General features: G+C 45.4%; 1 protein-coding gene across 6 annotated transcripts in view; it reads right to left on the reverse strand.

The window, feature by feature from the left end:
• Positions 1-26,190, reverse strand: part of MID1 (midline 1) — a 395,896-nt gene that overhangs the window by 50,370 nt on the left and 319,336 nt on the right. For all 6 annotated transcript variants that reach the window (XM_043570086.1, XM_043570088.1, XM_043570084.1 and 3 more), the window contains exon 3: positions 15,212-15,307. In XM_043570086.1, coding sequence (XP_043426021.1) covers positions 15,212-15,307 — 96 coding nt within the window. The remainder of the gene's footprint in view (positions 1-15,211; positions 15,308-26,190) is intronic.

Consider the following 26,190-nt stretch of genomic DNA (forward strand, 5'->3'; position numbering starts at 1 on the left):
GAGCCCCGCGTCGGGCTCTGCGCTGACAGCTCGGAGCCTGGAGCCGGCTTCCGATTCTGGGTCTCCCTCTCTCTGCCCCTCCCCCGCTCACACTCTGTCTCTCTCTCAAACATAAACAAACATTAAAAAATTAAAAAAAAAAAAAGGACATGTAATTTTGAGTCCGCATCCAAATTTAAAGGGGTCGGTGTTAAGATTATGTCTTAATAACCCTATTATTTCATACTGTTCTCTGCTACAACATCTCTAACAATCCCACAGGTGCAAAGGGAAATACGAGGATCTGAGGGTGCTTCGGGTTTTATTGCCAAAGGCAGCTGTGATGAACATTCCAGACCCTGGGGCAGAAGTTAGACGGAGCTGCCAGAAGGAACAATGAAAGCGAGTCTAACACTTGAGTTTGTATATAAAACTGAGCCAAGGAGAATTGAGTAAGAGCAGACCGTATTACTGTAATTCATCTAATATGTTTATATGTAATCTTCACCCTGAAACTCTCTCACACCGAAGTCAAATATTTGTGGACATAGTTCAAGTAGATGAGAGGCGGAAGAGTGGCCAAGTTCCCAGGGTCCCTGTCTTTGGGGCCGAAACCGGAGTACAGGAGAATATTTTGTAATATTTAATCTATTCATCTGACTAAAACTTTCGAAAGCCCAAGAAACGCTTTTCAGAAAAATAAAAAGATGGCATCCCTTCATACGGTGCTAACCACAGTCCGGCCTTTACCATGGAGTGACGTGCGGGGAAATGCTTGGGCCCAGAGGAGACCAATTCTGCATATTGATGGACTATCCACACGGGATCTTGCTATGTTTTTGCTGTGGGATCAAAAAACAGCTCCCAGGAACCTCACGATAAAATCCTCCTTTCTGGAGGTTTCTAAGATAATGGAGCTTGAATGTTGGATAAGGAAGTGAGACGCTATTAAAAGTGGCAACACACTGCGGTGAGCTGGGCAATAAAAGGCTTCTTATAAATGAAACACAACTGTAACAATACAATAAAACGGCCCGGCAAGAACACCACTCCTAATACCTAAAACCTTGAAGCTTCACACAAAGGGATTGCCGCCCCCCATCCCCCCCAAGAGGAGCAAACACAACGCGCCCATCCGAAACGTTGTTCGTTTTTCAGTAAAGCGAAATCGTCAGACAAGGTGAGAAGATTTAGAGTGAACAGGGCTAAGGGAGGCAGTAGTTCGGAACTCAGGGTCCCTAGAAAGTCTTCCTGGGGTGGAATGCCAGGCCCTCCTTACTTCCTAATTGTATGTTCTCAGGCATTTGCTTAAACTCTCCATTTCTCAAGTCCCTCAATATCGACTCTTACGGGGTAGATCGGGTGTTCCTGGGGGACCGCTGGCAATGTCTGGAGACATTGTTGGTCGTCACGAGGGGCCTGGGGGCCACGTCTCATATCTAGTGGGTGGAGGCCAGAGATGCTACCCAGCAAACATCCAACAATGCTTGGAAGAGCCCCCACCACAGCAGAGAACTGTCCAGCTCCCAAAGTCACCAGTGCCGAGGCAGAGAAACCCTAGGGGAGCTTGTGGTTCAGAGCTAAACGCACTAGCACGTGAAACGCCACTGAAAAATGTTTCACATGTAGCAATTACTCAATAAATGTTAACTGCCACCATTGTTAAGAGATTCTGTTTATCTGGAATGTCCACACAGGAGCAATAGTACGAGTTCCAGGACCGGTCAGCCTGTGCTGATTACCTGGGGGACTTAATAGCAGGAATCCACATTTTTTCCCGTCTACGTCTTTCACCAAAACAATGGCTTTGGAAGCTATAACATGAGGACTAACTCCGGAATTTGGGGAGTTATTTTCAAATCCCCAATGCATTCTCTTAAGGGCTCCTTCCTGATGCAACGGGAAGGGGACAGAGGAGAGCCTTCCATGATGTACCGCAGGAGGTGAGAGACTTTGCTATAAAGGGTTAGATGGTAAATATTTCCGCTTTGCGGACCATATGGTCCCTGTTGTGACTACTCAATGCCGCTGTTGTAGTATTAAAGCAGCCACTGACAATACGGAACCAGATGGGTGTGGCTGCGCTCCAACAGACCCTTATTTGTGAAACCCGGTGACGAGTCGGACTTGGCCCAAGGGGCCTAGGTTGCCAACCCCGAGCAAAGGGGAAAAGAGCATGGACTTTGTAACCAAAGAGCCGCTGCTGTGAAAAACGTGTTGAATCTGTGTAGGAAGGTCTCCTCGTTTGCAAACTTTCAATGAAAATATCCGTCAGCTCTCTGGCACATAGTAGGTGCTTGATAGATATCGGTTTCCTTCAAAGCGGTTCCAAAATGAAGAAGCGGAATGGAAGGTGTCGCTCGTAATTCATTCAAAAACAATAAACTCCTCCCTTCCTCTCTCTTATTAATTACACACATTATAAAATAAATGCTCCACACCCTTCCGTTTGGGTTGGGCACACAGAATGAAGAAAAAAAAAAAATCTATTAACCTGTCACGGACACTTGGGCCTATCAAGTCTTTTTCATAAAGTTTCTGAAAAGCGGTGCTTTCTATGAAGTACTTTTCAACTCATGTATTTGGCAAAAATCGCATTGTGGTCAGAAGCTAAAAAAAATTATTTACAGCGCGGGACAGTTAATGGAGTGCCGGGGAGGACAGAGGTGATCCGTCTCGGGGAAGGGAAGTCATTTCTAATGGAAAGAGGAAGCTTCTATCCCATGACCTTACATTACTCATTTTCAGTCTCACATGTCATTTCTCATTAAGTGGCATTCTCTTTAGTTGTTGTGCCGCGATTCCCGAGTAGTGATGGACTGGAAAAATACAAGGTTGAAGTCCTATTCGGGCTTGAGTTACTCCAAGACAGATGCCATCTGGCGCCCCGCAAAGTTAAGGAGGACGAGGATCAGACCTTGCTCTTCAGCATCCCTCACACTACGTGAAATACACTCGACTGTATCACCGGTAGGACTCGCACTTGGGCGCAAGACTGGAAAATGTTAAGCTTCGTTCTGTCTTTCGGACGCGTCCCCAAGTAACATCTAGGAAGCCCTGCCTGGGTGTCGTCACTCCGGAATGCCGGCAGAAGCAGGCAGACTGATCTTTCAATATCTGTGATGCCCAGTGTTTAATAATATTCCCATTTAGTCAAATAAAGTCAAAGACAGGAGGCTTTAGGGAAACCGAACACGTGAGCTGGGGGGGGGGGGGGGGGGGGCAAAGAGATGCTTCCAGGAAGCAGGGCAGGGGACAGGGATGGAAATATATGTAGCTGCCAGGGAACACCAGTAGGGGTGGGGAGGTGAGACAGGGCATGAAGCCAGAAGCGCGTGTCTGACCGAGACCACGGTGGCCGACTGCAGATTAATCCCGGTGGGAGACTGGGAAACTCAGAGCGGTCCTGCTGATGGGGAGGAAGGGTGGGATTTACCTAATATCTCCCGTGGGTGGCTGGTCGGAGGCTGTCGGGGGTGGTTGGGCAGTAATTCTCTGGAGTTAACGGCTGGGCACCCTGGGTGGGGGAGCCCCCGGGCAGAGTGTTACGGGCTTCCAGAAGCTCTCGGGCCAGGAAACATAGGACTGGTGAGCGCTGTAAGCGCCTGGCACTGACCATTACAGACAGAAGTGCCTACATCAGAGGGGACGACGATCTGGACGTTTCTTAAGAAAGAGATCTAGAGGGGGTCAGAGGGCACCGGTGTCCCACTCATCCAGCTTGTTCTACAGCCCCAACGACTTCTGACTAATTGCAGGGCTGAACAGAGTTTGCATCTGGCCGTGCTGTCTATCCTGACCTTGGTTGTTTTTTCCTTCGGGCCACAATCTACCCACAAGTGTTCATTTACAACTGACCACAAATGGGTCTAAAGCTGAGCAATGACAGGCAAAGTTGCCTGAAAAGAAAACACGTGAAATCTAGTGAGTCAGACTAAAATATATGTATTTCTTTATCTAGAGACCCTTGGATTTTCCATCATTCCAACTCACTGGGAAATTATTATTGTCTTTTTAAAACAATGGCTCTCCAGTTCTAAGCTTAATATGTACGGTCTTCTAGAGTAAAACTGAATCTTAAAATACTGAAGTTAGGGATTACATGAAGAAGTGCCTCTCTCTCTCTCTCTCTCTCTCTCTCCCTGCCTCCCTCCCTCCATTACCTGAAAGATGCTGTCTTCTCACCTCCTAACTGGGAAACAGAATGTTCTGTTTACATTTGTCAGGATCAGGGGGTGGCGGGCAGGCGCGGCATCCTGCCAGGTAATGGAAACACTGCTTGCTTTACTGTTATTACCAAGAACAAAGCCTTCTTATTGTTTCATGGAAGCCTTCAAGGCGGGCCTCACGGGCATAGTTCTGATTTTTTCGAGACCACAAACAAGGGGAATTCTTTAAGGCCATTTCATGAAAAACAGAAGGCAAAAATACTTTATTCCGCAAAAATTAAAGCAGACCTTTGTTTAAGTAGCCAGAGCCCGACCCAGGTCAGCGTTTCGTTAAGATGGGACGGAGGCTGTGTCCCCGGTATGAGAGAACACCCCCTTCCTCTCGGAGAGCGTCGCTTCGGCGCCGCTATTTTCAGGTAGCATGCTGCACAAAGAAACATCTTGCACCAAAAATGATCGTGCCAACACTGCCCTTGCGAGCTCTCGCTATAGAACTAGGAACCACGCAAGTCTTCATTCGGTGCTTCTTAGGACTCTGCCAGCCAACTAAACTTTCCATGCGGTCCCTCGCGGCTCCCAGGCTAGGGGGTTAAAGCTACTGCTTTCCCGAGATCTCCGCAACGGTCTGGGTAGCTGAGGAATGTCCGCGAGAGGAAATGACAACGCTCCCACCTCTCCCAGAACGAGGAGGGCGTCAGCGGTGGCCGGGTGGCCATCCTAGGGACTTGCTGGGTGCCCACGATGTGCAAAGTGGCACGCGGGCCCAAACTCTGCCCTCCAAAGACGATGACTCCCTTAGAGAACAACCAGCACACACGCCGGCTGCACACAGAATTAACTGCACCAGAAACCCCGGAGCCAGACTCTTACTGCCCCTTGAGAAAAGCCACACTGAGGCCCGTCGCGGAGAGCCGGCGATGACCCACCGCACTCACACAGAGCCCGGCTAAGGCAAAAAGGTGAATTTGGAGGCTTAACTCTGGGGAGGGGTGGTCTGCTCTTGACCTTCTTCGAATTGACTTCCTTGATTTGATTTACGACAACTGAGAGTCGCCGTCTCTCCCTGAAGCTGTCCCTGCTTACTTGCTCTCCTAAGGTTTTTTTCTGAGACTGGGGAGCTGGTGCCCATGACGGTGCTGAGGGTGGTAGGAGGGAGATGGGACACAAACTACAGAGCACTGTCACCGTACAAGCTGGGCTTTGCCAAAAGGACACTGAGAAGGAATCTAACCTGGTCTGGAAGAGAAAAGGAAAGACCAGAGAATTCAGATGCTTGTCAGTTGCCGATTTTGAGGTTCTGGGGTGTGTGTGTGTGTGCGTGTGTGTGTGTGTGTGTGTGCGCGCGCACGCGCTTCAAACGTGTGTTTGAAGATCAAGAGAGCCTAATACTGAAAATGTCATTCTAGGGGCACCTGGGTGACTCAGTCGCTTATGCGTCCGAGTTGGTTTTGGCTCAGGTCATGATCTCACGCTTCGTGAGTCTGAGCCCCGCATCAGTCTCCACGCTGACAGTGTGGAGCCTCCTTGCGATTCTCTCTCTGCCTCTCCCCTGCTCGTGCTCTCTCTCTCTGTCAAAATAAATAAACATAAAAAAAAAAAAAGAAAATGTCAGCCTGTAAGCCATCTTCAGACCTCCCTTAAGGGCTCAGCAACGACCCAATGGACAGTTCTCTCATCCTTGACTTCCGTCCTCCTAGCCCTCTGCCAGTGACAGGGCCCTTGTGTCAGGAATTACAGCTGCTGAGATGTGCCACCATAGAGACCCTGTCCTGTGTACCGTCTTCTCAAGAAGGATCCTTTTTCGGGGCACCTGGGTGGCTCAGTAGGTTGAGCCTCCGACTTCAGCTCAGGTCATGATCTCGTGGTTTGTGAGTTCGAGCCCCGCGTCGGGCTCTGTGCCGACAGCTCGGAGCCTGGAACCTGCTTCGGATTCTACGTCTCCCTCTCTCTCTCCGCCCCTCCCCCACTCATGCTCTGTCTCTCTCAAAAACTGAATAAACAAAAAAATTAAAAAAAAGAAGATGAAGGACCCTTTTTCTGCCCTTCAGGATGAGAATTCATCTGATGCACTGATCGACACAAATGCACCAGTGACAGAGGGAGGGCAGAAGGAGGCAGCTGGTCTCTCTGGGAGAGTCCTGATTTCTCATCCCTGGCCACGTGCCGTGTGCTGAACGCAGGAGATACTAGGAAAAGAAAGATAGCGCCCTGCTTCCCGAGGAGTCCAACCGACCAGGAGACGGAAGACATGTGTTTGAAGAGCACGTGGATATTTGGCCAAGGACTGACTGTACCTGTATCAACAAATCGTCATGGTGTTTTCCTTAGGCTTTTAAATTCAAATGGTGAATCTCATTATTCTATTCATAAATCCAACAAATTTTATAAAACCAAGAATCATCACTCTCGGGGGGATCCTGAATCAATGTTTAACTCACTCAACTTGAACAGACATAACTCCATTAAACAGTCAATGCCATATATTAATTAGTTGATTCAGTTCCTGTACTCATTTTTTTTAATGGAAGTAAATCTACCTAAAGGAAAATGCATAAATCTTAAGGGACAAGTCAATGGATTTTGATAACCAACATAGCCAACAATTTGACCAAGACATAAAATATCTCACCCCAGAAAGCCCATGGGTAACCGCTGTTCTGATTTTTATCACCAAATTCCTGTAACATTTTAAATTGCATTTATAAATGTAACATATTCAGCTTACTTTATAAGCACTTTAAATGCCTAACGGTGTAAAATTAAAACCCTAACAAGGTAAACCTTCTCACGTCCTTAAGTAGCTCTTAGAAATCTAATAAATTAAACTTACAAATGTAATGAAACTCCAGTTTTCTCCTGAACGTTCCCAGCACTGGTCTCAAACAAACTGTTTTACACTTTTAACGGAACAATCACAGGTCTAAAAGAAATTACGTGTTTCGGATTGGAATTTCAAAGCTCGCCTGTCAAATTTCTGTAATATGCCATTTTCTCTTAAATGCTACACACCCTTAAAATTCATGTTTTTCGCTCCACATTGTAATACAAAACATAGATACTGTTTCCGTCTTCGTCTTTACACATACTCCTCAATCTTCCTGGGGAGGAGAAAAAGAACTTTCTTTACTAAAGCGAGCAAACTGATCATCTCGAAGAAGTATGCTTGTTATGGTGAGTTGGACAGGGTTTCCAATTCCCAGCAGATGGGATCGTTTCTTGCCGGGAGAACTCCCCTAGGAATCTAAGAGTCTGATCATCTCTTTCAACGCTATCACCTGGTTTGGGTAGCTGAAGTTCAGTAACCACTCAAGTTGTTTTACTACTTGATTAGATTCAGTCACCCTGCTCCCCCCTTTTGTCTTACTGGCTGATTCTTGTTACGTCTGCCTTCAAGTCACATATCCATGGTCATCTGAAGGACATTCACCTCAACAGGCTTTGGGATGATAAAATCAGAAAGTTAGGGTGGGACCTTGTAAGTGGTCGTTTTTGTTTTGGTGTATATCTGTGTAAGTCCTCCCACTGTCGTCTTCTCTACATGACAGCCACATGTCGCTGTGGAGCTGTGAGACTCGATACGGTAATCACCTTCTAACATCTGCAAGGAGGGACAAGGTGCCATCTTTCCAACCTACGTAAACAGACGGAAGGCTTTCTTGAACTTACCGCAGCCCCAAACGAGCTTGCCTGGTCAGAGAATTAGGCTACTAGGATAGTTTTCATCACCTCCTATATAGAAACCTGATGTTCTATCTAGTGAAAATACTTTTAAAAGCATAGTAAAAGCTCTATCATAAATTCCCAGGCTGGGAAGTTACCTCACTTGGTTGTAAAAATCTTTATTTGTGCTGCTCCTCACTGAAAGCCTTTTACACGCAGTGGTAGCCTCGGGCTTTTTAAATAGCTGAATTTCAAATTTCATATTTCTGTTTCAAACGAAAATAATCAATGCTACAATTGTGCTCTTGTTAACGAACATTTTATATGCATGACTCAATTATTGTGCTGGCGAATTTCAAAATCAGAACAGAGCTCTTCAGTTTTCCCTATAACATTTAGCAATTTAAAACAGAAGTGAATCAAATGAAGGCAAAAGATGATGTGTCCCATTTCTCTCCCACTCTGTAATTATCTTAGGTACAGAGATGATTTCAGCTTGATTATCGTGAAAAGCAATTTTATATTCATTTGTTGAGAAATAGAATTTAAGCTAGATATTGAGACCCGGAGACAAAAGAGGCTAGTTCAGTAACAAAACGACAGATTGACGGTTGGGACCGCTTATCTCTCTGAAGGGCAGGCACGAGCACAATCATGAGACACAATCTACCTGACAGTCACCTTCTCACCTGCGATCGGTCCTCCCGCAACTGGATCCATTCAACTACCACCATCTCGTGTGAGAGCTGGAGTCAGAACTAACCACAGCGGCCATTTTTTAGATCTGTCCCGACCTATCCTTATTATTCCTTACATCATGCCAGAAGCATCCTTACTGCGCTAGTCACCATCTGAATATTTCAAGGCAAGAAAAAAAATTAAATAAAATTGTTTTTTAAGTGGGGCTCCGTCGGTTGAGCATCTGACTCTTGATTTCAGCTCAGACCATGATCCCAGGGTTGTGGGATCGAGCCCCGAGTTGGGCTCCGCACTGAAGCGCGGGACCTGCTTGGGATTCTCGCTTTCTCTCTCTCTCTCTTTCTCTCCCTCTCTGCCCCTCTCCCCTGCGCATGCACATTCTCTCTCCAAAAATAAATGAATGAACGAGTGAATGAATGATCTCCAGGCAAGGAGGTTGTGTGTGGAATAGTGTAGGGGAGACACGATGAAGAATTCCTATACTATGGGGAGAAACCACATTAGGATATATGTATTCTTGGGGTGCCTGGGTGGCTGAGTCGGTTGAGCGTCTGACTTCGGCTCAGGTCATAATTTCACGGTTCTCATGGGTTTGAGCCCCGCATTGGGCTCCACACTGACCCAGTGGAGCCTGCTTGGGATTCTCTCTCTCTCCCTCTCTCTCTGCCCCTTCCCCGCATGCTCACAGTCTCTCTCTCTCTCAAAATAAATAAATATCCTTTAAAAAATTTTATTTTATTTTTTAATCTTTTTTAACGTTTATTTATTTTTGAGACAGAGAGAGACACCGCATGAACGGGGGAGGGTCAGAGAGAGAGGGAGACACAGAATCGGAAGCAGGCTTCAGGCTCCGAGCCATCAGCCCAGAGCCCGACGCGGGGCTCGAACTCGCGGACCGCAAGATCGTGACCTGAGCTGAAGTCGGATGCTCAACCGACTGAGCCACCCAGGCGCCCCTAAAAAATTTTAAATAAAGATACATGTATTCTCTCTCTTTCCCACGGCTCATCCACTGGGCCCCAATTAAGGCCAATTATTTCACATTTAAGTGTTAGCTTTGGAAATCTGCATTACTACGTTGAAATATGTTCAGAGGAAGTATCTTCAGAGGCACGTACGTGTGCTCACACTCCAATCCAAGCCACCTGGTAGGATTCTGAATATGACACAATAGTTCATCCCACCCAAAGTAGAAAGAATAGCAGGTGAGGAGAGGTTTGGATCATGTTTTAAAATTTTTTTAAACATGTATTTATTATTAAGAAACAGAGAGAGAGAGCATGAGCATGGGAGGGGCAGAGAGGGAGGCAGACACAGAATCCGAAGCAGGCTCCAGGCTCCAAGCTGTCAGCACAGAGCCCGACGTGGGGTCGAACCCACAAACCGCGAGATCATGACCGGAGACAAAGTCGGACGCTCAACCGACTGAGCCTCCCAGACTTCCCGGTAGCATGTTTTTAAACACCTTTCAAAGCTGAAACTTGGGAATGTCATTCTCAAAGTAATACCAAACTAACTAAGCCTTATATTCAGTCATTCCTGAGACTGATCTCTTATTCCAAAACAAGACTGGAAGACTTACTGCTGATGTCTTCTCACAATTCCTCATGAATATACCTAAGACGGCAACAGGATCCAATCCCCCTTACGAAACTTTTTTTTAAAGACAAGAACAATGAATCTAAGGAAAGAGTTGCAAGCATGTGTTACATACTACTTTAATAAACAATTACACTCAATCTCCACGGCTGAGAAAAGTGGAGTTTGGCACATGAGCTGTCCATTTTAGCAAACTGGATACATAGCCATTATACACATGCAGTAGTCAATCTTTTTCTCGTCTGTCCTGGGAATCCTAAGACTTGAACGTGGGAGAGCAGCCTTTACCACAGTGGCTCATAACCCAGGTTTTGAACGCCACCATATTTGTCCTATCACATGATCGCCATTCCGGAGCCGCTTAGATGGAGACCCCCATGGATGATGTGGTTTCAGGAGGCCAGAATCTGACTCTAATTATACCTTGAGAGCATTCTCATGAGGGCTCAGATGGGGTGGGAATCTAACCCTCATCTGCAAGTGACAAGAGATGATGACTCTGCACATTCAAGCTGGCCCCCAGCGGGACATATGTCGTACTAGGTCAGCCACCTGTCCACAAAACACAAACAGCACATTTGGCGTTCAGATGCTGGTCTTTATGCGATGGCTGTGGACAGAGCAATCGCCAAGGTTTCCATAGAGAGGGAGAGAGCGCTTTTGCGTAAAACTGTATAATGAAGTTAATTTAAACATAAAACCTGGGGCGCCTGGGTGGCTCAGTCGGTTGAGCGTCCGACTTCGGCTCGGGTCATGATCTTGCGGTTCGTGGGTTCGAGCCCGACGTCGGGCTCTGGGCTGACAGCTGGGAGCCTGGAGCCTGCTTCGGATTCTGTGTCTCCCTCTCTCTCTCTGCCCCTCCCCTGCTCATGCTCTGTCTCTCAAAAATGAATAAACATTAAAAAAAATTTTTTTTAATAAAAAAAAATTAAAAAATAAACATAAAAACCTCATGTTTCTTTTTAACCCAGCAATTTTTCCTCTTATTTCAAAGCTTACAACTGAGTGCTTTTAGGATGTGGTAAATGACTGAAAAAGTCTTTTACAGACCCCCTGCTTTCCCAAATCAAGGTTTTTAGCCGTTTCCTACAAGCTACGGTAACATATTACCCTCCTCCCTCTCAATTCACGGAGCCCAATATCTGGGCAAAAATGGAATGAAATTGCCCTTAGTTCACCCCCAAGAAGGCTGTCACTTCACGTGTCATCTAGCAGTGGCAAGACTCAGAGAAAGCCAGCAAAAGAACAAAGTTTCCATTAAAATCAAAGAAAAAGATCGTTTAAAAACTCAGCGTGAAAAACAATGGCAAAAGGAATTTGTTTAAAAAAAAAAAAAGCCTTTGTCTTCTCCACTCTGATCTGGCCACCTGTAATTCCCCAAAGGAACATCTCTTTTGTGCCCAGGTGTTACAGTCTCTGTGAAAGGACTCGATTCTCAGAATGTGTGGAGAATTTGAAACGTGTCAGTATTTGCTTAACTAAACTAGGCCCTCTGATTTTGAACATAAAACTGGGAGGAGGCTGAGACGCACTAACGCTAAACTCATCCCAAGAGAATTCTCTAATGTCTTCCTCTTCTGAAGAAACCAAAGCCCAGTGGCTAAAAACCCAACTCATTTTTAGAAACCCAGCCACCACATTACGCACACACGTTTTGGGGGTCTACCTGATACTGTTCCTTCAGTATCTCTCCCCTCCTGAGGCCTGAACTGCCTCGGCCTTCATTCTAGTTTTAAAAAGATTTGGGGCGCCTGGGTGGCTCAGTCTGCTAAGCATCTGACTCTTGATTTCGGCTCAGGTCATGATCTCACGGGTCGTGATTTCGAGCCCCGCGTCAGGCCCCGTGCTGCCCGCGGAGCCTGCTTGGGATTCTGTCTCTCTCTCTATCTGCCCCTCCCCTGCTCGCTCTCTGCCTCTCTCTCAAAATAAACAAAAATAAACTTACATTAAAAAAAAAGACTTGGTACTTACTGTCTAAGAGCCATTTCATTTGCTTACCCTCGCTGTAAAAACAAGTTATGAAACAATGGGGATGTGTGGGGGGAGGGAGACCTTCAAACTCTTTTCATTCTAAAGAAAAGCAGAAGTGAATCCCAGGAAGGAGGTGTGGACTTATAAGGATGTGGCATTTCCTCAGGATCTGGTGGGAATTCATTGATTTGATTTACAACAATTGAGAGTCACGGGATTATTTTCCCTAGGAATGCTCAGGCCCGAAAACAAGGACACCTTCAGGAAGAGGAAAAGGAAGAAATACAGTCTAGGAACCTAGGATGCGAACCAGGAAATTCTTTTCCACTGCCTGCATTTAAAAGTGCCTGACAAACTCCATTGGCTTTTTGGAGTTCAGTAGCGTGCTGTGAGGTTTTCCCTTGGGTGTGCACTTAGTGCATTTTGCACTAAGAGGTCCATACGAACTTTCCATTAGCCAAAAATATCACTTCCTGAAAAGAATCAGGGATGCCGGTTGTCGCCGTGAAAATTACCCAAGTCTCTGTGTTCCTCAATCCCTCATTAAACTTTCAAGAGCACATAGAGCTAGACAAGGATGCAATTATTAAAGCCCACCTAGCTCTCCGCTCTCGAAAGCCGGTTCCTACTGATCCCCCCGACACACCTTGTGTGTCTACAGAACGAACTACTTGCTGTGCGCACATACACTCCTCATTCTATCCCCGTGCCTCGGTTTCAAGGCCGCCTACCCTTGGAGGCGGGCTCACATCAGGCACTGCCTTTGGGACACCCAGCTGGAAGAAACGTCTTGCTTCTCTGAAATTCCAAGTACGGAGTCCGTACCTCTCTTACGGCAAGGAGTTTCCAATTTGGTATTGTGGTTACTGTTTTGTCTTGGACAAGATGGTGGGTCCTCGGCACCCAGCACAGTGGATGCCCCACACACGAACGGAACGAACAGAGTAGCGTGGCGCTTTAACCAACCGGAGTCACCGGCCGGAAGCAAAAAGGTACACCCTCGCCCGGAAACATCTGTGTAGTGAACACAACTCATAGATCAACGGTGTCCAGAACAGCCAGAGCAGAAAGTCACGTTAAGCTATATTATCCAACACGCGGAAATAAGGCAACAAGAAGACTGTGCGCCCTTGCCGGGGCGGTGGGAGAACATCCTCCACCAAGGCCGCCCAAGGAAGGGTCATGTAACTCCTCAGGCTGGGATGTCACAGAGTTCGGCTTTCTATTTACTCTCCATTGAGGCTTAGTCTCTGCAAAGTTAAATGTCAACTTGGACACTTGGAGAACACTGATGATATATAGCTCATTTTGCCCAAACGTTATGACTTTACTGCCCTTTACGTCACCAACCAGTTTTGCATTTCATTCAGCTGCCTGATTCTAGCGCCCTTCCTCCCGCACTCCCGCCCCATCCCCACCCCCACCCCCACTGTTTGCCGGTCCTTCATCAGGGACCTCGATAAATCCTCAACGGACCCATTTGGTTTATTGTGTGAGAACTGGATGCTCAACTGCTGGGAAGTTACACTCTGAGAATATTGATAATTATGAATAAGAGACACATGTAAAAACATAAGTATTCCTAGCATCACTTTTCTACTCATAATTCATTTTCTTTCATTTTTGCCTAGAAGAAATTTCCCAAATACCAAATTTATTCACCTGCAAGCATTTCTTTCCATTCGGAGGCTTTGTTCAGAAACACAGTAAAATGAATGAATGTTCTTTACTCCTTGTCTAGCATAACTTCTCATGGCCTACGTGTGTCTCCTTGCAAGCCTGCTAAAATCGATTCAGTAGTTAACTTTATTTATTTATTTGTTTATTTATTTATGTATGTTAATTTTTCAGAGAGAAAGCACACGAGCTGGGGAGGGGCACAGAGAGAGGGAGACACACAGGCTCCGTGCTGTCAGCCAAGAGTCTGACGCGAGGCTCGAACGCACAAACCGGGAGATCACGACCTGAGCCGAGGCCGGACCCTCAACCGACCGAGCCACCCAGGCGCCCCAGTAAGTAGCTGTATTTCGAAAGCCTTTATCACAGCTAAATATCTCATCTTTTGGCATCAAAACAAAATCTGCTTATAAATTTCTATCAATCATTCGAAATTGCTGAACATCATAGAAAGCAGTTTTACACGTTACAACGATAGCATTTCGTAAATTCGAGCCATAACTAATACCGCATTAGGAGCAAGACCGTTGTTCTGAAACCACTACCGGCCGTAATGGAAACCAGACCCTGAGTGCTTTAAGAAGTCACTAGCTGAAATTGAATGGAATGATCGCCCAATCTGTAAAGGCTTTGTAAGATTTCCCCATAAAACACAGGTAATTTCTTTTTTTTTTTTTTTACTGGAGAGAAATTATTCTTTCTGATTGTCCTAAACGTCAAATGCCGTCACATCATAAAAATAAAACATAGCACGCGGATCATTCCATTTTGTTCATCCATTTATTCCTATAACACATATTCACTTTACCCTACAATAATGAAGACATTATGCTTGTTCACTGTTATTTACCATGTTGTTTAATCAACAAGGCTCAAAACGTTCCCTGGAGACACCCTTGCCACAAGTGAATCCATTCGAAGCACACTCTTGACTTAATCCCAACAAGTGGTCAATTTCATGGAAACATATGTGACAGCGAAGATGCATTTTATAGACACCTGCGGTGGGTTGAATCATGTTCTCCCCCCCCCCGCCACCCCGCCCCGGAAAAATTACATCCAAGTCCTAACTCCCGGTATCTGCAAATAGGACCTTATTTGGAAGTAGGGTCTTTGCAGCCGTAATCAAGTTGAAGTGAATTCGTGCTGGGGTAGGATGGCCCCAGTCCGACGACTGGTGTCCCTGTAAGGAGGTTTGGTCATAGACACAGAGACACAGGGGGAAGGTCGTGGGAGCACAGAGGCAGAGACAGCAGTGGGGGGAAGGCAAAGCAGTGCGTGGGGAGGGATTCTCCGAGGTTCTATTTCCTTCGATTTTGTGCATCTCTTCTATTTGGCTTCTCCAAAAGATCTAATTTTAAGAAGACTGCCATCTTAAAAATGCAAAAGCCAAGGGGATAAACCAGCCCAGCGGTCTGGCAGTTCTCACATGAAACACAGCGCACAGAGACACTCACCTCCACGTGCTGGCAGGTTTGGATGAGTTTAGCCAAGAGGGTCTCCAGTTCCGTGTTCCTCTTAATAAGGTTGGTGAGGTTACTCTCTAAGTTTTGCTGTTCAAAAAGAGAAGAAAAATATTATGCGGCATACTTTTAATACTTCAGCATACACAAAATTACTCATACTCAGGAAGAGCCGATCCATTTTTCAGAAACCTCAATGAAATCTATGCAGCTTTAAGGATTTCTAGATTTAAGCTCGGCTTTGAGAAGCTGCATTTAAAAGAACCTTCAAAAAAGGTTCGAATTTCATTCTTTTTGTTCCTGCTTCTCGTACGAACTCCGGCACATGTACCTGAATAATTAGTTATAGGTCACGGACTAGGGAGAAAGGAGGTAATTGGATTTCTACTTCTTCACCTGAATCAGAAATAGCAATAATATAAGGAGTATATTCCCACAGCAGATCAACCATTATTGGATTTTTAGGATTTACCATCTTACGGGCAGGCTGAGGCCAGCCCCTCAGAGGAAGGTTTGAATTATCCGGCTATCGCTGACATTATGGCTATTTATAGGCATTTATGAGATATAAGAGGTCCTCGCCACACACATTTACTCACTCACGGTACATTTTATTGCACACACTTCTTTTCTTTGCCTATCAACCTATCAATGCCAGATCAAATTTCCTTGAAGGCCACATTTTTCACATCACTATCCTGCTTACGCATCTAGAATTATTCCCTATTCCTTGAGAACATCCAAGTTAAAGCTCCCTGCAATGACTATTAAACATCATTTTCAACCACAATAACCCACATCTCATTCTCCGTTTATGCCAGCCATTCATTTATCCACTCCTACAAGTGCTTACGGAGTTTCTACAAAAGGCCAGACTCTGAGAGATACTGGGGAAGCAAAAATAGAGACTCCCACTCCGCGTCCACAAGGAGAGAGCACTGCCGCTGGGTGAGAGATGCTCTAAGCGAGCCAAGGGGCAGAGTCGGGGCCGCCTGGAGAAGGTTTCCCGGAGGGCACAGTCTTTCCGCCGAGTCGGGAAGGGTGGGCGTGGGTGGAAGGACAGGCGAGGGAGTGTGAAGCGCGTTCCACGGGCAGGGGTTAGAACAATGTCACGGACCAAGATCAGGGCCAAGGATTAGGGCGACTATGTGTTTCAAAAGCCAGACAATTCACAAATTCAGCGGACATATGGGACAGAAGGAAATTTTGTGGAAAAGAAAACAGATCGAGGATTTGTAATGCCATCTGAGAGAAAGGATTTGAAAAGAGTATGGGGGGGGCGGATTATGAAAATTTACAACTTCATAAAGGTGATAATAGCTCATTACACGGTGAAATTGCTTTCTCAGAGTGTTTACTTCTCCTACTTTCCAAAATTTTAGATTTAGGAAGGTGTATTCAGGAACATAATCACTTTTATTTAACGGCTAAGATGTGTAAGTCGGAAGCAGAAATCTCTCTGGTCATTCTTAAGCAAGTTAAGCCTATTAATCTGGTCTTTATCCTATTGCCTGATTCTTTTTATTCCAAGGACCACCTTTTTCATTTCCCGAGGATTCTTTTTTTTTTTTTTAATTTTTTTTCAACGTTTATTTATTTTTGGGACAGAGAGAGACAGAGCATGAACGGGGGAGGGGCAGAGAGAGAGGGAGACACAGAATCGGAAACAGGCTCCAGGCTCGGAGCCGTCAGCCCAGAGCCCGACGCGGGGCTCGAACTCCCGGACCGCGGGACCGCGAGATCGCGACCTGGCTGAAGTCGGACCCCCAACCGACTGCGCCACCCAGGCGCCCCTCCCGAGGAGTCTTTATCACAGCTCCCTCTTCTTGAATTACTTTCTCTTCCTGTTCCCAGGATGCAATTCCCTCCTTCATAATTTCAAGAGAACGAAACATTCTTATTTATTCCTCAGCCTATTCGAAAATTAAAAAAAAAGCAATTCCATATTTTCCTGCGTGCAACACTTCCCAAGAACCCGAACTCTTGATGACGGGGCTCGAGGTTGTTTCCCTGGCGAGGACCCTCCCATGAGACACCCGTGTGTCAGAGAGGCACAGATCCCGGTATGACTCGGTGCCTCTGTTTCCTTCCCTGAGAATTCTATCTGGATCCAATTCCAGAGAAGGTGGGAGCGACGAGTCCAGGATGTACCTGGGGAGTCCCGGGTCTCCTGTCCCGTGCGGGATTGTCTCCGCCGTGTGCCCCTCAGGTCCCCACTGCTCTGTCTCGTCCCCACTTCTCATGAGCAGCCCAGTTTCAGCCTTCCCTCACCATTCTACATTTCTTTTCATTTCCAGTCCTCGGAGATTCTCCTCGTATGTTTATACACGATTAGTCTTATTTATTTGTTTGTTTGTTTTTGAGAGAGACAGAGAGACAGAGCGCAAGCGGGGAAGGGGCAGAGAGAGAGAGGGAGACACAGAATCCGAAGCAGGCTCCAGGCTCCGGGCTGTCAGCACAGAGCCCGACGCGGGGCTCGAACCCACGAACTGTGAGATCGTGACCTGAGCCGGAGTCGGACGCTCAACCGACTGAGCCGCCCGGGTGCCCCGGTTGTTGGCTTTAAAATCCATTTGAAAATATTTTATCTGTAATTCTCATGTGTTTGGAACTCAGAGGGAGGTTCTGCACATATTTCATCCGGACTGGAAGACCAACACGAACTGTCAAACACTCAAAGAGTCTCAAATAGAAATATTTTAAAGGAGAAAATGCCACCAATCATTTTATGGTCGGAGACCAGAGTATAATTTTGAGGCACTCCATTATTCAGTGCCGTCCTTGATCTAGATATGACTACTTTATGGTGTATTTGTCAACTTCTTTTGGTATGTTAATCTTAGGGAATCTTTTTACTTGTCTTTTTGGCTGACCCTTCAGAGCAGGAAATTTCTAGGGAAAGACATCATCTAACTGTTTACGGTTCAGCTATCACAGGTATGAGTTTTCTAAAGCGAGTCAGCAAAAGAGAGCCGAATAAATATAATCTAACACATTTAGATTTTACAAACATCTGCTTGCTTCCCCTCCCTTTATTGAGCATACATCATGTATAAAAATCTGTTTTTAATCAACTAATGTGTAGACTAAAGCCTGTGGTTTAAACACACTGACCTATCTAGATCCTTTGGGGTTATTCACATTTAAATAGTACAAGTGTTACTGAAGTCCACAAAGAATTACCGAGTCACTTACAAGCATAATAAAGGGAAGTGAAGCCGGGAGACACTTGTTTCCAAGAAGTACCAAAGGGACTGACAACACTTGCGAAGAAAGCCCGGGTAATGGGAAGGTAACAAAATCCAGCGCTCAACGAACCATGCATCCAGAAGCTTCCACCACAGGGACTTCTGTGGAGTTTTCTAGAACTTAACCGTATCGCTAACATCCTGTGTGGCGGTCAGCAGGTCCTATAACCTCCTAATTTTGGCTGTGCTTTGTGCAGAAGAGAGATAATATTCTTTGGCATAAGGGTCGGGGGACTAAGCGTATGTAAGTATCCACTTCCCTGTGGATATCTAAGGAATTCTACAGAGTACCAAAAAAATAGTTTTAGTTTCCTGTTCTCACCTCGAAAACGTCAACATATTTACATCTCCTTATGGAGCTGAGCTTCGTGGAGACCGAAGGAGGCAGGCCGGAGGGACCACACATGCAGAGTGAGGAGACGGGGGGGCTGCCCTCCCACCTGAATTCTCCTGGACAAGGGACTCTCGGGCTCAGTCTTCCCATCCACAATCTGGGCTACTGTCTAGGTCAGGGGAGAAAATGAACACGTACACCAGGAACCATCGAAATGCGTTCAGTTTGGTGTCAGCAGCAGGCACCACAAGGGGACCAACCCCGTGCCTCAGGCTTGCTGGTGACTTTAGGCTGCGAGCACCTGTTCTTGTCCTGTTCTTCTCCGCACTGGGGTTTTATCTGGCCCCAGGCAGAGCGGGCTGGGGTGCTGGGGAGAAGAAGGGGAAGCTGATGCCTCTAGGGGCAGTAGGTGGATGAAAAGCCCAGCTCCCCTCATCTCCCAAGTGGGAGCGCTCTGAGTCGTGCCCCGTAACATCTTCCAGAGAGCCCCAGCGAGAGGGGCCCAGGGGCCCACAGCAACAACCTGCTCCAGTCCACACCCTCTTTCCGCTTCCTTCCCTTCTTGGTCCCGCTTCCCCTCTGCCCTACAGATGCCTCCTGGGTCACCTTCCAACGTGGATTGCGAGCCATGGTCTTCTTCCGGGAGAACTCAACTGAAAGTTTACTGGGAAAATAATCCTAGTGTATTATTTAAAAAAATTTTTTTTAACGTTCATTTATTTATTTATTTATTTATTTATTTTTTACCTTTTTTTTTCAACGTTTATTTATTTTTGGGACAGAGAGAGACAGAGCATGAACGGGGGAGGGGCAGAGAGAGAGGGAGACACAGAATCGGAAACAGGCTCCAGGCTCCAGGCTCTGAGCCATCAGCCCAGAGCCCGACGCGGGGCTCGAACTCACAGACCGCGAGATCATGACCTGGCTGAAGTCGGACGCTTAACCGACTGCGCCACCCAGGCGCCCCAACGTTCATTTATTTTTGAGAGACAGAGCACGGGAGGGGAAGGGGCAGAGAGAGAGAGAGAGGGAGACACAGAATCCGAAGCGGGCTCCAGGCTCTGAGCTGTCAGCACAGAGCCCGATGTGGGGCTCAAACTCATGAACCGAACCATGAGATCATGACCTGAGCCAAAGTCGGACACTTAACTGACTGCACCACCCAGGAGCCCCCTAATCCATTATTTATGAGTACACCTTCTTATGAGGAATAGCCACATTAGTAAAAAAGGATTTTGGGGTGCCTGGGTGGCTCAGTCAGTTGAGCCTCCGACTTCGGCTCAGGTCATGATCTCGCGGTCTGTGAATTCAAGCCCCGCATCGGGCCCTGTGCTGACAGCTCGGAGCCTGGAGCCTGCTTCGGATTCCGTGTCTCCCTCTCTTTCTGCCCCTCCCCCGCTCATGTTCTGTCTCTCTCTGTCAAAAATAAATAAAAATAAAAAAAGATTTTTTTCCTTTTGAAAGACATGTGCAAATACAAGAGATTGTTTTCTCTTCCTCCATTTTTCTTGTTTCTAGAGGTCACATATCTTCCGAATTCCAGGCTCAAAACCAGGAGTCACCGGAAATACAATGTCTGCCACAAATGTGAATCACATTTAAAATTTTCTAATAGTCATGTTAAAAAACAAAAGTAAAAAGAATCAGTTAAAATTAATTTTAAGACTATATTTTACCTCATTCAACAACCAAAATATTATTTCAACCTGTGATGAATATTAAAAAAACTGATGAGCTGGGGGCGCTGGCTGGCTCAGTCAGTGGAACAGGAGACTCTTGATCTTGGGGTTGTGAGTTCAAGCCCCACCATGGTTGTAGAGATGACTTAAAAATAAAATCTTAAAGAAAAACTGATGAGCTATTTTACATTAGTTTCGTTTCTTTTTACTAAGTCTTTGGAGTCTGGTATGTGTTTTATACATGTAACACATAAATAATTCAAGACGGTCCTTCTAAAAGTAAAGATACACGATGGTCCTTCTGCAAGGCGGATTTGGTGTCTTAATATTAAGCCAATGATTGGACTGATAACCGGAAAGGATGTTAATTTTTCCCATAACTTTTTTTCTACTGTTTATTTTTGAGAGAGAGAGACAGACAGAGAGACAGAGAGACAGAGTGTGAGCAGGGGAGGGGCAGAGAGAGAGGGAGACATGGAATCTGAAGCAGGCTCTACACTCCGAGCTGTCAGCACAGAGCCCGACCCCAGGGGCTCGAACCCACGAACCGCGAGATCATGACCTGAGCCGGAGTCGGACGCTTAACCGACGGAGCCACCCGGGCGCCCCCCATGCCATGTAGTTTTCAGTGAGGGTTATCGGAGCCGATGCTTTAACAGTCCAGGGCAGGATAGCGGATTTCACACCGATCTCAATACGAGCCTGTAGGCATCGGATCTGGACACCAGCCGAGAATAGTCAATGCAACTTAACAGATGAGCTTTGTATTTCCACATACGCTGATCCCTAATCGAATAGCAAGGTAAGCAGACAAAAATACTGCTAATTTTAGCCTTTGGAGACCCGTACCTAAGAATCAGGTTGCAGGGAATTAATGACTTGTCATTGAGTGCTACTATTAAAATGTGTGCCTGAAACAGGAGATTACAGTAATTCCTTTCGGGTTTATCCAGGCCTTAAAGAATGTTTGCTCTTATTCCGAAGTCAATGCTTGAAAATGTCTTTAAAGTATAATATTAAGTCTGGATGCCTTTCAAGGCAAACACAGATCTGGCTTGTTCCATGCCATAATATTCAGAGCGACATTCAGGAACCGTGTTTGTAGCCCTGACATCCAACACCACCGCTCCAGCACCATCAGGATATGAACACGTTGAGTGCCACAATCCACACATTTTCTTCTAAGAAACTTTAATCACAATCCTTAATATGAAAACACACCCGTATTAACACATGCCACCTGCGTGAAGGCAAAAACTCTTCATATACGTAACGAAACACTTAAGATGTTTTAATTACATCGCAGGAGTTTAAGGTTCAACTCATGACGGACCGCGGATACGTGTGATTTATGTTGGTTTTATTTTTTAATGCCTTTTTTCATTGGTTATGATAGCTAACATTTCCAAATGCCCTGGCAAGACAGGCCGCCCAGGGAACTTCAAAAACATAATAAAACTCAATCTACATACAAATTTAAGTCTAGTGTTCCGTGGACTACAATTTGAGCCATTTTGATACGTGATACTGTATTTACCTTGTCAGGTTTTATTTGATATTTCTATATTAATTCCACAGAACCTGCTCCATATAGTTATAAATTCCATCGTCCAGAGTTCGGGGTTTATATTCTAATCTGGTAGTCAATAACACACAGAGAGCAATTTTTAAATACCATTTATGGTCTAGAAGAGCTTTCAGATTTTAATGGAGATAGGTAAATATCTCAGTAGAGTTAGATTCACCTAGTTCTAATTTTAGCAGATCCAACAACAACTCCTCATCCCCTGGCCTTATTTCTGCCGGTAATAAGAGAGGCGAGCAACGGACCCGTAACCACATGTGTCACTTTTGAGAATCAATACTGAGGTGAAGGAAGCTGGATTACTAGGAACCTCTGAAAATCTGAAATGTAGAAATTCCCATTGCAAAATCTGTGCCCATAGAGAAGTATTTCAGATAAAACGATTGTAACTTTTATCAGTGGAACACACAGGAAGCATTTCCGAGGATTGTGGCGTAAGTAGGCATGAGGGTCCAATTGGGCAGCTCTTTTGCTGCCTTTCTCTGCTCATTTGCCCCTAGCCAGGCTCTGGAATCGGCCTCCACACAGCACATAAGAGGCAACCAGCTGTCAGTCCAGAATTAGATGGTGAAGGGGCGCCTGGGTGGCTCAGTTGGTTGAGCGGCGGACTTCGGCTCAGGTCATGATCTCATAGTTCATGGGTTCAAGCCCCGCGTCGGGTTCTACACTGACAGCTCGAGCCTGGAGCCTGCTTCAGAATCTGTGTCTCCCTCTCTCTCTGCCCCTCCTTTGCTTGTGTTCTCTCTCTCTCTCTCTCTCTCTCTCTCTCTCTCTCAAAAATGATAAACTAAAAAAAAAAAAAAAAAAAAGAATTAGATGGTGAAAAGATCATGGAAATATCGGAAAACAGACTGACAGTAGTAGTTGATTATTTCTGCTCAAAAGAAAAGCTTTCAAGTTGGGGAAATCTGAATCTCCCAGAGCAGGGGACGACGGCACGGTACAGCCCGCAGACCAAATCCCGCCCGCCACCTGTTTGTGTATGGCTTGCCAGCTCAGAATGGTTTTGACATTTTCAAATGATTTGAAAAAATGAAAAGGTAAAATTTTGTGACCCACGAAGAGTATATGAAATTCAAATCTCTGCGTCCATAAAGTTTTACGGGAGCACAAAAACCGTCATTTGTTTAAGGGTTGGCTGTTGCCACTTAGGAGCCACAATGACAGAGTTGATTACTGGTCCTTTGCAGAAAGTTGGTCTCCTTAGAAACAATAAAAACATCTTTAAAAAAATAACCTAAACACTTTTTATTGGCTAATACGGAGGGTTTTCTCTGTTGGTCCAAATCATTTTAAAATTTCAACAACTCAGCTCACTTAACATTTTCTTTATTAAAAACAAATCTTTTTTAATGTTTATTTATTTTTGAGAGACAGAGAGAGACAGAGCACGAGCAGGGAGGAGCAGAGAGAGAGGGAGACACAGATTCTGAAGCAGCCTCCGGGCTCCGAGCTGTCAGCGCACAGCCCGACGTGGGGCTCGAACCCATGAACCGTGGAGACCATGACCTGAGCCGAAGTCGGACGCTCAACTGACTGAGCCGCTCAGGCGCCCCTCACTTAACATTTTCAATCCGTGCTATGAGAGCGGAGGAATATGCCTAAAATTTCAATCATTCAGCGACCCAAAATTCTAAAGAAGACTCTTTGCGTTTCTTTTTGTTGGCTACCAAAACAATTTTTAATTCATAAAAGAAAACAATGGCTTTCAAGATTGGGTGAAACGCAAATGTCCGAGTCAATTCCTCCGTCAACTTTTGCTCGGAGAAGCAGAAGATCCAGGCTGAAAAAGACTCAGAAACGACCTCATATGGAATCCAGGTTGTTCCAGCAAGAGCATGGTGGGTAAAGACGGCAGCGAGCACAGGGATCAGTCAGTTCTTTCCGACATGTGAGTAAGTGTCAAGCGTTGGGTTGCAGGTACACACCGAGTGTGGAATCACTCGTTAATTGCTTTTTCCATCCACTCGACTTTCCTCAGTCTTTTTTCTTCATCATAAGACACACCTCAAAGGGGTCCTTAGAGCACAAGATAATTAATGTCTGTAAAATCCCCTGAAACTGATGAACGTCATACACCTTGTTTGTATATGTCACTTCGAGCTTTACTTCCTCCATCACTCAGAGATTGAATAATCTTGATCTTATCCCCTTTCCTCCGTTTTAAGTAGATGATGACATTGTTAGATACTCATTAACGAACATGTTCTGACTTTTCTACTTAAGTAGGGTTTTAATACCATCAAACATTTTTACCAGACCTGAATGTCTCATGGTGGATGTTTAGCCTTCAACGAATGGAAATACAGTTGAGTCTTTGATCTAATAATTTGGCATCGATCACTCTGGTTTGCTTTGTTTCTATAGCAACATTTATCTCCTCAAACTTGTAGGTTTTAGAGGAATATGCCTTTTCTGGACCAGCTGCTGAAAATGATTATTAAAATTCAATACATGGGCAGCTCTGCTCTTGAATTTGTGGCATTCCCAAGAAGGATTCATATTGTTCACAAAATTCATATCCCCATCTGGGAGGTGCAAAAAGTATTAAAGCCAAGGGAGGTTACACTCTTTGACTCAAAAAAATAGATTAAAATTCCATTCCATCCAAAGGGGTCTGGTCTGTTAAGAATTTACAAAATCAATGTTAGTAAGAGAATTCCCCATTTGGGACAGCCTAGAGAATCAAAGAAGAATATGAAAGCATGCCATTGTTCCTCAGCCCTGAATAACCTTCAAAGACAGAACCTTCCTTGGGCTTTAGACCTTTGAATCTCAAATTCCTTGAATTCAAACCGCATCCTTCGTCCCTGACTTGACCATCTTTACTCAGCCATTTCCTCCTCATTTAGTAGGACCGATTCTGTCTTTGTCCAATCAAGGTGATTTTCATGGAGTCGAAATTAAAAAAAACATAGAAGTTATGGAAGGAAGGGAGGAAGGGAGGAAGGAGGGAAGGAAGGGAGGGAGGGAGGGAGATGATGCCGGATCACAGGGCAAGTGGTTCCCACCCTGGCCTGTTTGCTGCAATCACCTGGGGAACTGAACAAACACCACGCTCAATCTACACCCAACCAGAGTCTGAATTACTTAGGCTGGGGTAAGGTCCAGGGATTGGAATCTTGAAAACTCACCAGGAGATTCTAATGTGTAGCCAAAGCAAGAACTATTGCTCAAAACTGAGACATCGGGCTGCTGAATCTTTGGGTCTATAACACAGTGGGCACAAATGCACAACTTACTCACTTTACTAGTTTTACACTGTAAGATTTATTCAGAATAAAAAGAGTCTTTTTTTGTAATGCAGCGTAGACATATAGTGAGCGCAGGGATAAAAGTACATATAGATGTCGCTAGAAGTGTGAGTTTATGGGAATTTGTCATAGAAAAGCCCAGGAACCTTACTAAAACAGTGCTTTGCAGGCAACACCGATCATGACGGTTCAGAAATTCAGGGGACTTTTTTGACTGGAAACTACAGGGCAATACTTTGTTGAATCACTCAAGTATTCCTAATGGCTAAAGAGAACTTCTGGGGGTGCCTGGGTGGCTCAGTCCGTTGAGCGTCCAACTTCGGCTCAGGCCATGATCTCGCAGTTCACGAGTTGGAGCCCCACATCGGGCTCTGTGCTGACAGCATAGAGCCTGGAGCCTGCTTCGGATTCTGTGTCTCCCTCTCTCTCTGCCCCTTTCCCGCTCACAGTCTCTCTCTCTCTCTCTCTCTCTCTAAAAGTAAATAAACATTAAAAAAATTTTTTTTAGGAAGAACTTCTGGCTACCTTGATTTAGACCTTGCAGCCTATTACTACCATACCAACTTAGTTTGTTGATTTCAGCAGTCATTATCTCACCAGAAATATAACAGAAGTATGATACAGATGTTTATAATCCAACAAGATTTTTTAATGTGGTAAATCAAAGATGTAGGGGGGAAATGTTAAGAACTCTTGATGACAAAACAGCAGATTCACTGCCCTACCCAGATTCTTTGAAAGGTCAACTCCGGCAACACAACTGCCCTGAAGACTAGAAAAGCCTCTAGACGAAAAGGTAAAATGCAAATATTTACAATGATGGAAACCACAGTGAAACCATTTCATTTCTTCCATCTTTGTCCATAATATTCT

This window comes from Prionailurus bengalensis, chromosome X, assembly GCF_016509475.1.
Source record: "Prionailurus bengalensis isolate Pbe53 chromosome X, Fcat_Pben_1.1_paternal_pri, whole genome shotgun sequence".
In the NCBI taxonomy this organism is placed as follows: Eukaryota; Metazoa; Chordata; class Mammalia; order Carnivora; family Felidae; genus Prionailurus; species Prionailurus bengalensis.